Genomic DNA, 14399 nt, shown 5'->3' on the forward strand with positions numbered 1-14399 from the left:
GATAGATTAGATCAATAGATCAAAAAATATTAATATCTTGTTAGGAACTTCTTTCAAAGTGAAGTCCAAAAACACAACTCTAATAATTGTTATTTCTCAACCAAAGCTTTTTTTCCCCAGGATTAGATGCAGAGGAGTCTTCTTAGTGATGGTCTCTATTCTATAAAGTTATCTATCAAGCTCCTATGGATAGTCTTTTGCAACCTTTTTTAAAAAAAAAGTACACTGCATTTGTTCCAATAAGTATTTAAGTATTATTAAAATCAGAGGTTATTGTTTTGTGTGCCATTGTATATGACTATTTGAGTGTTTTTTCACATTCTGAAAAAAACTTAAGACAATTATTTCAAATATCTTCAAGCAGCTGATATTCCTTTAAAACTGACTTTTAATCCACAACAGTGAAAATAAACTTTTATTATTTTTAACAAATTTTCAAAAATCTGATCAGGCTCCCAGTTTCTATATTTTTGGATTAACATATTTTCTTTCTTATAGGATTTCATCTCAGGACTGCAAGTTTGTCTCTGTACTTAGTGTAAAAAATGCACTTCCCAATTTTCCAATATTCTGTCCTAAGTCTCAATGCAAATTTGTCCTCTTTCTGACAAATTCCCATACTTTTATTTCTTCTGAGGTGAAGCATATGATATTTTATAATTAACTAGATCAGTTTAAAAGCCAACTCCACAACAGGTTGTTAGACAACTTGAAAAAATATCTATGCAAAAATGGATGTACTCCCTCTACTTCACCTCAGTTACCTTCCAATTCCTAATTTATTTTAAATTGTGAATTTGCTGGGGTCTGCCTTTGGCAGTAGTCCCATGCAAGCAGATGGAAGGTCTGATCAGAGGTGTTTCTGCTGAGGAGAGAGACTTATAAAGAAAATCAGGAAACTGGATTTTTAACCCATCTAATTCAGTCTTGGTTAACCTGACTAGCATTAGCTCTCTTGATATTTCAGGCAAATGATGACTTTTCTAGCCTACCTGGAGATGGTTGGGGCAGAATCTGGAATCTTCTGCATTGAAAACATCACTGAGTTTTGGCACTTTCCTTATAAACATTAGCAAGCACTTAACAGCTTAATTCTGTGTTCTAACCCCAGTAAGTTTTGACAGTATTTCTTCTTCAGGTGACAGCAATTTCTCTTCAGGTTCAGCCCACTGCTTCATGCTCTATCTTGAACAATTGGATAAGAGAATTTTCCCCTTCTGTCACTGAAACCCTTTAAAAGGTTTTTGAAATCTGAAAATTCTGTTAGAAGCGGGCTATGCCTATATCTCATAAAAAGCTGGATTAGAAAACTGATAAAATGAATGAAAAAGGCCACAGCAGCATGCAAGAACAATTTGGTTCAAGATGGGGGTCTGAGGAAGCTACTGGGACTCAAACGGAGGGTATCGTTGTGACACCAGCCTATACGTGGAGCAGTCTGAAAATGGCAAGTGATGCCTTTTGAAATAATGCTCTCCCTTTTGCCACTCTATTCTTATTTCTCCAAGAAGCAGAATTTCCATTTTACAAAAGGAACTCACAACCATAACTTGAATACGTGTATGTTATTAGTTCCCAGTGGAAGAAAGCACTCGAGATTAGCTAGCTATAAGATAGAGTGAAATGGATTGGGGAATTATTAAATAAATGAAAAGTTCTTTTATTTTTCTTCTTCTTAGTGTTTTGCCCACAAATGCAGGGTTTGCCTGTTTTGGTTGTGATAGGAATTGATTACTGGTTATCAGAACCTTATATGAGAGAGACAGTGACTGGCCCTAAGTCACCCAGCTGATCTTTATGCCTAAGGCAAGACTAAAACTTAGTCTTCTGGTTTGTAGCCTGGTGCCTTTAACCACTAGACCAAACAAGCTCTCTTTCTTTTAAATTATTTATTAAAATATTTCAAGTAGCTGGCCCACCAAATAAAACTGATATTATATAAGGGGCTAATTTAGTTGCTTTTCTCCATGTAAAATTTCATTTGATATTTCATGCCAAAACCAAATTATTTTGAAGAAAATAATAATATTTTTCTTCTTAACTTTCTATAAGCTCTTAGGGAAAAATAACTTTCTTTTCACAAAGAAAACTGAGAAACTTCTTGTACTATGGCAGCCTAATGAGAAAATGCCTCACTTCTATTATAGCTAAGTAGATGATTCTCATTCAAACTTTTTGAAAAACGGAATATCTCACTAATAAGTGGGAAGCCTTTGCATGCTATTCCTAGCTGTATTATAATTTGTTTTTAAGTGGTATCCAGTTTATAAAACAGACTTCAGTTTAGAATTAGAGCATTTATTGCGAGATGTGTGGCAAATAAATTTCATCATCATCATCATCATCATCATAAAATAATACTACTACTACTAGTTTATAGGAGGCAATAATCAAGTTAACGAGCATTGGATCTTCAAGTGACACCACCATACTTTTGGGGCATTAACTCAGTGAGGAATTGCAGCATAGAGAAACATGCCTCATTTCTTGGAAAAATGGTATAATTTTTTCCTCCTATGACATGTATTGAAAAGTGGAGCTTAAGGCATCACAAATCAAGGTTGTCAAAGGCCCAGTTTATAAAAGGTATATCCTTTTCTCTATTTGAAATACAAAATAAATATTCAAACTTAGATAATTCATATTATATTCTAAGGAGAAAAAATTCTGCAGCTGAAGAGTCAAGATGCAAAAATAAAACATTTTGCCAATTTTCAAATCCATTCTTCTCTTAATAATAGAAACTGTAAAGTGCTACTAAGAGTACTAGATTTTATTTCCATTGAAAATTTTACCAGTCTTGACTGGGGATTATAAATACACTTTCCCCTGTATCACTGAAAATGTAAAAGCTGGTTCATAAAAAAAGAGAAGGATACTAAAGTCTCCGGGATATTGAGGCACCTGTCATACAGATACTCTCATTTCAAACAATACCCAAACCTTCAGAGCTAGTCTTCTAATGGACTGTAACTGTCCTCACAAAGCCAACATGAGAATTTAGTATCGGCTCTCTAAAACAAATCAGTATTCCTTTTAGCTGATCAGTAAAGTTATATCAAAAGTGGCATCTGAACAAAGCACTAAGACTGTCCCCATCTCTATCCTTTCCTTGTGCAATATATGTTTCTGCAGCTGAAAAGTGGAAAAAATGCAGCTCACTAGCTGCAAAGCTGCCCGGAAGTTCATTGTACTTTGGTTACTATGTCAGCAGCTGTGGGGAAAAAAGAGCAAGAAACCAGGGGTGGAGACTTGTGGAAATTGCTACAAGTAAGGAAATGTCCCAACCACAAGCCAAGTGGAATGCCTTTGTAAGTTGCAACACAGAAAGCTTGCAATTTGAACTTTAGCAGAGATGCAGCATAAAGTTCCTTCAGAAGTTCCATAATTATCATCGAGGTCTGTGATTAAGCAGAATCATGGCATGTATAATTCTATATGCTTTAATAAGTTTACATTCTATCTTTGTTCCATGATGCCACTCAAGATGGCATTCATCCACAGAATTCCGAGATGGTCTCTAATCCAGATACTGATGAGGTCAAAGACAACTGACTTTCAATGGATCAAGAACCCTTACAAATTATAATTCACCAAACTTCTGCTGTTATTAGGCTACTTGTTCCAGTGGTGTGCTTCTGGGGGTTCATGAGAACCTCTAGCTAAGATTCTGTGCAGTTCGGAGAACCCCCAAATCCCATTCCTGGCTGGCCCCGCTCCCCCCTCCCCCCGTGGTTCCCACGCAGCCTGTTTTGCATGCAGATAAGTGCAGGATACACGCGGAGACTTGGGGAGGGTGAAAAACGGGCCTACTGGGGAGGCAATTTTCGCCCTCCCAGAGGCTCGAGGGAAGCCTCCAGAGGCCAGGGAGGGCAACCCCCCCTCCACCATGGTTCAAGAGGCCAACTAGGCCACGCCCACTATAGCCACGTCCACCCAGCAACCGAGCAGAGAACCCCTTGCTAAAATTTTTGAAGCCCATCCCTGACTTGTTCCTATAGACATTACACATAATTATGGACTAAAAATGTAACCGGAACACAAACACGTCTTGATTTATTTATTGGAAAAAATAAAGTGTGGTTAAACCTAGGCTATGGTGTATTCACATTTTTATAAACAACTGTGAGGTTTCAGATCCAAGATAAAATTTGGACATATAAAGTGGTAAGTTTATCCCAAGATAGAACAGAGGCTAACATGGTTGTATGATGGTTTACTCATTACTTTCTGCATGCTTTTCTGCCATTTTGTGATTTTTTTTTAAATTTTAAACTGGTTTTAACATTTTTATGTATTATTTTCTTATGTATGTTGTATATACAAATGTGATAAGATAGATAAGTAGATAGATAAATAAATAAATAAATAACATCTTTGCTTCCCAAATCCTCACCCATTCAATCACTTAACCTTATACCCCATTCCCTTGCTTTTTAATTCTCTTCACCAATTATGTCTGTTGGAAATCGCTCCATTTTTATTTGCCTTCTGTGAATTAAGCACAGCTGGACTCACTTTGTTGCCTCTAGGTGACAAGGTACCATCAAGTATGGATTCCTTCAAAATAAAAGTGAATCACAATATACATTCAAAGTCATTTAGTGCTTCAGGAAAGTAAAATAGAATAAGCTGACCTTGCCAGCCTCATCAGAAAATGTTATTTCAGGTCAATGAGCATATAATGATGATCATTTCTGAGCAGGTAACTGGGACCCAGAGGGTAACAATAATCTTTGGAGTAAGATAGCTTAAGATAGTAGTATTGTTAAATAGACAATTGCAACTCTTATTTCTGATCTGGCATGATGCCAGCTTTAAATTCTTGATGAATCGTGGCAACCCACATGCTGTGTGTCAAAAGTATGCTGAATTATGAAGAAAGGAAGGACAGAAGGACAGAAGAAAGGAAAAAAGCAAGGGGGAATAGTACTTTCTAAAGGCAGTATTTAACAGGAAGAATCAAATCTGGTTCATCCTTCCCAAAATAGTAACAGCCCAAACCAAACTTAATTATAATAACCATGCTTTACTTGCTGTTCTAGCAAATGGAATTCAGCTCTTGCCCTCTCTTCTGGGCTAACTGTTACGCCATCCAAAACCTGAAGGTTAGGTAAGCGAAATATAAGGAGGGGGCGATGGGAAATCTTGCGTGATACCTAAGAAAGGAAGAGAGATGCAAAAGGTTAATCCAGGCACTAAGGTGTGGGTGTCAAACTCTATTGCGTCATATGACGTCACATGACATCTTGCAACTTTTTTGCCTTTGCGGAGCTGGGCTGGGTGTGGCCTGTGAGTAATGCATCTGGCCCACGGGCTGCCAGTTTGACACCCTTGCATGAAAGCATCAGGTTCTCCATGTCCACATCCTTTCCAAAGGTTTAAGTCAATTCCTTGACTTAATTGAAAGTGAAGACAGATATAACAATATTAACACCTCCAACATTAGTACAGGGTAAAGTCAGATGTAACATTCTTGAAAAGGCAATCTATTTTTAGAACTTTAAAAGACACACATGCAATCCTTATAAGAACAAAAACAATAACAAATCACATACATTTTAAATGTGTTGTGCAGCAGTTCTTATTTTAAAAGAGAAGCTATATTGGTAAAGAGAGTAATGTTGAGCACTGAGTCCCCTTAGTACTAGAGAAGCATACACAAAGTTATGTTCAGCAGGAAGGCAATTAGAAAAGAGAGAATATGACAAGACAATTGCATTTGTTTTGCACAAAATATATTCCTCAAAAATCTAAAAATAAAATTAAACAATTTTCAGAGCATATTTTTATCTCAACCTACTAAAACCAGTGTAAATGAACAGCTGAATATAGCAATCAAGCAGTAATAGGAATTATTGGGGCTGTGAATACCTCAGATTCAATTCCACAAACATGCTTTGTAGCATGGAGTGCATGAATGCAGGATCTCTTTGCAATTTCTTAAAGTAACTGGTTCTCTTGGGATCAAACAAAGAATAAATAAATGGTAGACCTCATTCTCTCTGAAAATCTGACTTCAAGTTCTGCAATGTCTTATTTAACATATATTACTCAATTTGAATGAAATCTATAAAGTGGCTAACCTAAAGCCTATACAAAAAGTTTAGCAAAAAGTTTAAAACAACTTAAAAAGATATTCAAATGATGCTCACATTTCAAAGTGGAATATTAAAACAGAAAATAGAGAAAAAGAACTTCAAAACCACAGAATATAAAACAACATTAAGTAAAAAAAATAAAGCAACAACCAGAAATATGCTATACATAAACATATTAATGTGCCTACGCAGTGAAGCATTTTTTTGGTTCAGTTCTGACATTTGGAGACTATTACAGGTAGTCCTTGACTTATCACCACAATTAGTCCTCAAATTTCTGTTGTTTAAGTGAGACAGATGTTAGGAGAGTTTTGCCCCATTTTATGACCTTTCTTGCCACAGTTGCTAAGTGAATCGCTGTAGGAGTTAAGTTAATAACACGGTTGTTAAGTGAATCTGACTTCCCCATTGATTTGGCATGTCAGAAGGTCACAAAAAGGTGATCCCATGGCAGTGGTGGGTTGCTACCAGTTTGGTTCGGCTCTTGCGAATCAGTAGTAATGGCGGCAGGAAGCTCCACCCACCCGCCCGGATATCATCACAGACGCTCTGCGCATGCGTACACTCCTCTTGCAAACCGGTAGCAAAGGTAAGTGGAACCTACCCCTGTCACATGACCCAAGAACACTACAACCATCATGAATAAAAGTTATCTGCCAAGCGTCTGAATTTTGATCATGGGGATGCTGCAACAATCATAAGGGTAAAAAATGGTCATAAGTCACTTTTTTCAATCTGTTGTAATTTCGAACAGTTACCAAGCGAACTGTTGTAAATCGAGGACTCCCCGTACAGTTTTGCTTTCTTGCATTCAACTCAGACTTCAACATATTCAGATATTGCACTTGAGTAAATTCTTAACAGTTTATGGCAAGTGGGTAGACTAATGAAAGCTGCTTTAATGTTAATGTAGCATGCAATACAGCATTTTCTAAATAGAAAAATTAGGAATATTTAGAGAAATGAAACAAAGGGTACTATAAACTTAAGTGATATTACTGTGCAAAATAGTATACTCACTGGATTTCCGTATATTGAAAGTTCTTTAATACAAGGAAGATATTCAAGTTTTTCAAGTTCAACCAAATCCTGCCCCCAAAATAAAAAATAATTTTTGTTTAATATGTTTTTACAGGTAATCCTCATGTAATGACCAATCATTCAGTGGTAATTGTGGACCACCTGTGCAGCCTTCTCCAGCAGAACCACATTCACACCACACCTTGAGTACCACTTACACATTCTCTTCTGCCTGCCAGCTCTAAGAACCTGCAATCCTTGCTTAATGACAACAGAGGGGACTGCCAGAATTGCCATCACTAAGTGATGGTTGCATGATATGGTGCTTTAATAATTGCATCACTTAGCATCAGAATTTCTAGTTCTAATTACCATCGTTAACCATGAACTGTATAGATTTTCTGTCAAAAATATATCCACAAAGTCACATAACACGGCATATGGGTATATGCATACTAGAGAAGCAATGTACTAATAAAGGTGTTTTAAGATACAACAATTCAACCAAAATAACGAAGAAACCCCAGAGATGCCAAAGATTTGTGCTATTGCCAAACAATACTAGGCTCAAAAGAGGATAAAGACGGGCCAGATGCAATTTGTGGGGCATCCATATATCATCTTTTATCCAGAATGCATTATTTTTTCCTGTTTTTCAGGCCTCACATTCTGATTTCTGTTGTAGTCTTTTCTGTCTTATGATTTCCAGCTGACTCACTCTCCTTTGCAATAAAGGAATGAAGAAAACATCACTTTCTATTGCAGTCAACCTTCTGCACTCTTAATGCTCTCCAGATGTGTTGGGAGTAGAGCTTCCAAAATGTCGACTCAGCTGATATGCGGGCCAAAAATTCAAGCAGCTACAGATTAAATATATTTGGAAGATTTCAGGATGCAAAGGCTGAGGTATAAGACCTACCGTACCTGAATTCTGTTGAGACCAAGGAAAAGCTTCTGTAGTTTCCCCAAGGGAAGCAAATTGTTGAGTTCACGCAGACGATTCTCCTCCAGGTGAAGAGCCAGCAAGGAGCTCTGTCTGGCAAAAGAATTCTCACTGATAACTTTAATTTTGTTATGATCCAGCACCAATTCCTGCAAAATCTGCAGGCCTTCGAGCCCTTCAACATGGCTGATTTCATTTCCTGTTACACCAAAATCAAAAGTGGATAGGGAAAAGATGCAATGGACAAATGGACAACTGAAAATAATTAAAAGGACAAATATTTCAGAATAGTTATATCCCCTTCACTCAGCCCAAAACATACCACAGAATATCAGATCTTGATAATGGATACTTGCAGCCTTCATTGATTGTGGTGCTTAATGTTCTTATTTATGAAATATCTCTGAATAAATGTGGGATTTATTTGATCTACAATTGAGTCATGCTTATATTTTTGTGAAATACATTGGGCTACATAATTTGTTTGTTTCAAAGTTAGTGTGTCATATGAAATCAGCAGCTGGTGGCTTATTATGCTGAATCCAGGTTATAGAATAGAATTGTTTATTGGCCAAGTGTGATTGGACACACAAGGAATTTGTCTTCGTCCATATGCTCTCAGTGTACATAAAAGAAAAGATACCTTCATCAAGGTACAACACTTACAACACTTAATGATAGTCATAGGGTACAAATAAGCAATCAGGAAACAATATCAATATAAATCCTAAGGATACAAGCAACAAAGTTATAGTCATACCATCATAGTGGAAGGAGATGGGTGATAGGAACGATGAGAAGATTAATAGTAGTGCAGATTTAGTAACTAGTTTGACAGTGTTGAGGGAATTATTTGTTTAGCAGAGTGATGGCTTTCCAAAAAAAACTGTTCTTGTGTCTTAATTGTTCTGGTGTTCAGTGCTCTATAGTGTCGTTTTGAGGGTAGGAGTTGAAACAGTTTATGTCCAGGATGTGAGGGGTTTGTAAATATTTTCACAGCCCTCTTTTTTATTCGTGAAGTACATAGGTCCTCAATGGAAGGCAGGTTGGTACCAATTGTTTTTTCTGCCGTTCTAATTATTCTAATTATTGTAATTACTATGATTTAATCAACAAACTATAGTTACAATAACACTGAATTAGTGAAATATGTTAACAATTAATACCCCAAGCTAATCAAGTTAGTTTTACATGATGGGAAGCCAATGATGTCATGAGAACAGACAAATATGATATGATTTTAAACCCATGTATACCATATCCTTCCCTCCCTTCCCTTTTTTCTTTTCTTTTTCTTCAAGTCAGCAGCTGCCTAGACCAGGGGTGTCAAACTTGCAGGCCAGATGCGTCACGTGCTGGCCACGCCCAGCCATTTTAGTGAAGGAAGAAAGGTGGGATATATCATATGACAATGTGACAACACGATTTTGACACCCCTGGCTTAGACAAATCCCTGCAGTTTTTGGTAAGATTTTCTAAGTGGTTACCATTGCCTGCTTCCTAGAGCTGAAAGAGTGATTGGCCCAAGGTCATCCATCTAGCTTTGTGCCTAGGCTGCACTAGAATTCATGGTTTCCCAGTTTCTAGCTGGTGCCTTAATCCTACACCAAATTGGCTTTCTCTTTAATATTTATTAATTAATAAATTTAATATATTCTTCTTTACTTTATAGTCTGAGTTTTTCCTATGTCATGTTTGCTGCCCAGATTCTATATTACAAAGTGGGAGGCCACATAAATTTAATAAATGGTTAACCAACAAAGAAACTGGTATCTCCTTTGCACATGGAATCATACCAAATGTATATTTGCAGGAAGAACTGAAATGTTTTCCTAGGCAAAGGCTATCAAGAAGATACGTTTTTTCACACTACTGAATAGAACCACTGGACTTGAAGTAGGAAGTCCATGACTGCAACATCCTTTTTAAGGGTGCAGGAGGATCAAGGCAGTAATGCACATTTCACATCCACGTCTCTACTTAAACTTCTTCGAATCAGCTAATAGCTCTGGGGAGGGTGGGGGGCGAAAACAGGGAATAGCTTTTAAGAGATTCATACTGTGGAATCAGCACGATGTATAAGAATTGTTCCTCGACTTACGCCTCAATCCTAATAGAAAATCTACACATACACTAACGCTCTTCAGAACCTCTGTTGACAAAGGAAAGAATGCAGGAGGTCCAATCATAAAAATTCTATATTACATTCAGTTGGATCAGAAGAGGTAGAACTTTTTCCAATCTTACCTCCATTCACAGGTTTTGTTTATGTTAATAACTCTGCAAACTTTTTTTTTTTTATCAGAGCGTGGCATAAAATAACACTAAGGCTTTGGGGGAGAAGTATTTTCTGAATTTAGTATTAAAACCATCCATTTTCAATATTCTTTCTTTGAGAGATATTTCTAATTTTTCAAAAGGAGAAAGGGGGGCGAGATAGGCTTTTTTCCTACCCAACCTGTTTGTGGTATTATGCCATAATAGCATCATAAAGGAACTTACCTGATGAAACACATTATCTGGATTACTGATGTAGGCTTTATGATATGGTGCCCATAAAGCATGTTATTATTTGATCTAATGGTGATCCTCCTTAGGGATTATTGTTAGAGATCACATTTTCATTTGGCATTTGAAATATATTGTTGCCATGCATAATGTTCTTCTTTAAAGTACTAGACAGCTACGGTCTTTTTCAGGATATTCTGTTCCATGTACCACCCTATAAGAATTTTACTTTTCTGCAAAAGGAAACTACAAATACATGATAATAATATTGAACTAGCTGCTATTGTTACTTACCCTGTAAAAACAAAAACTTCAGATTCTTTAGCCTACTAATCTGTAACAAGACCAAATTTGTAATTCCATTATAGCCCAAATGGAGAACTTCTAAACTCTCCATTATTGGAGACAAACTTTCACTGACTCCTGCATCCCTAAAATAAAAACAGAGTCCCAGTCAGAATGAATAGCTTAGTAAAAACTGAATGTGGAAATAAAATTCTGCAAAGTTTTTCAGGATTTATGCTAGGCTTTTGAAACATTGTATGGGAAAATACATCCTGTTATGTTGTGCGAAATGAGGCAGTAATCTAAACATGAACTTTAAGCAATGACATGGAAATCCATTTTCTTCCTTAAGGAAATGGAAAACAAAATGGGAATAGCTATAAATTACGTTTTAAGTTTTGTAAAATGTTTATGATGATCTCTAAGCAATATTTTGGCAATATCTCCAGCCATGTGTTCTGAACTTTCTCCATTTCACTACGTTTTCTCAGTCTTACCTTGGATGAGAATTTCTGAAAAATGCCAGTAAAATAGCTGTTGTTGGCATATGATGTCCTGGATATTAGCACATCCAGTAGATTGAAAGACCGGCAATGAGTCATGCAATAACCTAAAATGATTTATTTCATTACTGGGCCAGGGTCAATTGGTTCTACTTAATTAGAATAGCAATGTCACAATTAAGAGTCATTTCTTATATAGCTTGGCTCTTTGGAATCAGTGGCCACTAAATTATGTCAGCTCTTCAAACTAGGAATCCAATGTCATATATGTCAGTACTACTTTTTCTGTAAAGTTATAGTAACAGAACCTTGCAAGTTTGAATGCATACACTCAGGTTACCTTCCTGCCCTGCATTCAGTTCTTTTTTATCTGAAGGTTGTCTTGGTAGCAGCTCTTCCTCCTGTCCCTCAAGGCCATTCCTTCTACCCTCTCTAATTATGCTTGGCCATGAGCACAAAATAGAAATAAAACTGTTTTCCTTAGCACCCTGATTAAATTGTTTCTTTAAAAAAATTCACCTTTTAATTGAATGCGCATATGCTGAAGTTATTATATGTGATGGGTGTTTTAGTTTAGAGAATCATTTTTACTGTGATAGTGTAATGTACTGCAACAGGTTATAATATTTATGAATTTATATTTGTACTGCACCTAATTATAATCACATGCTAAATAACAAATAAAATCACTACTACTGGTACTACTACTACTACTACTACTACTACTTCTACTACTTTTCATGTCATCAACAGTTCATTGATCAGAAAACATATTCAAATATCTATAGCTAGCAACAATTTTCCAGGATCCTTTCCAGGCAAATGAATTGCAGGTAAATATAAATAAAACAGAAATCCCAGCAATTGCTTATTTATTGGAGATGTGATCCACATAGCAATGAACTAAATACTGTCTTAGGATGTTATTTTACTTCTCTCCTCAAGTAAGAATCTGCTTAATACTTTATTTAAACATTAAAGAATAGATTAAACATTTTTCAGCATGATTTATCAATTAATTCAAAAGAAATAAATAAGATGTACAGTGTCAAGCCAGTGATAAAGCCAACAGTTGCAGCCTCCTGCCAACCATGAAAATTTTAAGTCAGTTAGCAATTTTCAAACTTTGCTTAGGTGGCTTGAATTTGAAACACCCATTCTGAGTTTGAAAAATCATTTCACAATCAAAACAGACTGCTTCAAACAATGGGAAGTGTTTTGAGCTCAAAAAAGTTTTGGCAATTGGCTTATGAATCACACAGACCTCCTTCCAGGAAACATGTAAGGTAAAATAAAAAATATTATCAAGACACAGATGGAATTGAAGAAGGGTTCATGGGTGACCAGTTAACCAATTCTATGTTCAGCAATTTCCTGTTACAAACTCACAACATTGTTTTTCTCCCAGAGTTGACTCTAGAGGGAAAATGCTTTACTTGGAGACTAGTTCCAGTTCCAGATAGAGTTCACTTCTCTCCAAGTAACTGCCTCTTCATTTTGTTACGAATATTAAGGCTGTGTACCTGCTGTTTTTTGAAGACCCTTGCTGTCCATATCCACTGGACATCACTTTCTGATGTAGCAACTGTCTGTTTGTTAAGTGATTGGAAGGCTTTTGTCTTGGGAAAATGGATTCAATGTGATTGTAATTGAGGCAGAGAACCTGCATGAAAAATGGGATTAATTCTTAATGGGATTAATTCTTCTCAGTTTAGATAATAAGCAGTAGGGCTAACAATTAACTACTGTATGTGGAAACTTAAGTATAAAAGATAATAACGATGACTTATATTTCTGCCCTGATTAAACATGCAATGGCTGCTTCAAAAACACCCTTTCCCAATTAACATGCTAGGAAGAGCAGGAATTGATTCTACCTCATCTAAAGGGAGAGAAGGTTACTACAGCGGCAAAGGATCTTCACAGCGCAAATATAAATATGCAACAGTCATATTATGACTAGCATGTGTGAGAAAATGCAACTATTTCATTACACAAGAGAAGATATGGAAAAAGAGAACACTCAATTGATTTAGGTGGCTATATGAATTCTCTACCAGCCTTGAACTCATTCAGTGACTGCTAATTTTTTATAATGTCTACTGTTCCAAAATTAGGAATAAATATTTAGTTCTTAGCCATTGGGTCTAAATTTCTTTGGGAATTTTAGCCTAGTTTACTACTACCCTGGGAAACCTGATAGTTTCAATATTCAAATAACAAAATCCTTTACAATCTTTATAGAATAAGGGATAGACCTGAGAATGCTGCTCGGAGGGGAGTTTACCTGAGAAAAGAACTCTATTTTTACCATAGGAAGAACAGAAAATCAATAAAATTAATTGTGCCTATCTGTGGCCTATTTGTAGTTCTGGTAAACAATAATAAAACTATATTGTATTTTATTTTAAATTTCTTTTTCCAATGTATATGAAATCACACAGCATTAGAGTTTAATATTTTTGCTATCTAGAAATTTTTCCCCACATAGTTGGGCATTCTGGTGTTTTAGGCAAAATAACTGATCACAATACACTTTTTAGAAGGAACAGCTTCTACTGAGCCAACTTTCATTTATTTTTTTATATCTTTAGTAAAATAATGAGTGAGACAAAACTATGGAGAACATGAGAAGGTTATATCTTCTTTTGTGCCAATAAAACCAATAAAAGTTTATCAATCACTTTGGATTTTTTTATAAACACATCCCACTGTAAAAGTCTTTTCTATAGTATCCTACCAACAATCCATTTTTCTGACATTTCTAATTTTGGAAATACTATGTTATCAGAATATTTTGCATTTCCTCTTTAATTTTGAAATTTTAGCAAGTTGAACTAGCTTTGAAAAAAAGACTGCCCAAAATACAACATTTTCATATATATAACGGCCAAAATCTTTAAAATGCTAATTAGTTAGTTAGTTCGTTAGTTTACTTTATTGTCATTGCACATGGTACAACGAAATTAAATGCCATCTTCAGTGTACATTATAACTATAAAAATAAAAACACAAACATATGTTCTATATAATTGAAAT

At 35.9% G+C, this 14399-nt stretch overlaps 1 protein-coding gene across 1 annotated transcript in view; it reads right to left on the bottom strand.

Annotated features, from left to right (window-relative positions):
* Positions 1 to 14399, bottom strand: part of LRRC9 (leucine rich repeat containing 9) — a 72392-nt gene that overhangs the window by 11898 nt on the left and 46095 nt on the right. Inside the window, exons 26-30 of the mRNA XM_058162940.1 lie at positions 12884 to 13023; positions 10867 to 11003; positions 8046 to 8263; positions 7122 to 7190; positions 5034 to 5159 (exon numbers count right to left, since the gene is read on the bottom strand). Coding sequence (XP_058018923.1) covers positions 5034 to 5159; positions 7122 to 7190; positions 8046 to 8263; positions 10867 to 11003; positions 12884 to 13023 — 690 coding nt within the window. The remainder of the gene's footprint in view (positions 1 to 5033; positions 5160 to 7121; positions 7191 to 8045; positions 8264 to 10866; positions 11004 to 12883; positions 13024 to 14399) is intronic.

Source organism: Ahaetulla prasina, chromosome 1 (genome assembly GCF_028640845.1).
Source record: "Ahaetulla prasina isolate Xishuangbanna chromosome 1, ASM2864084v1, whole genome shotgun sequence".
NCBI lineage: Eukaryota > Metazoa > Chordata > Lepidosauria > Squamata > Colubridae > Ahaetulla > Ahaetulla prasina.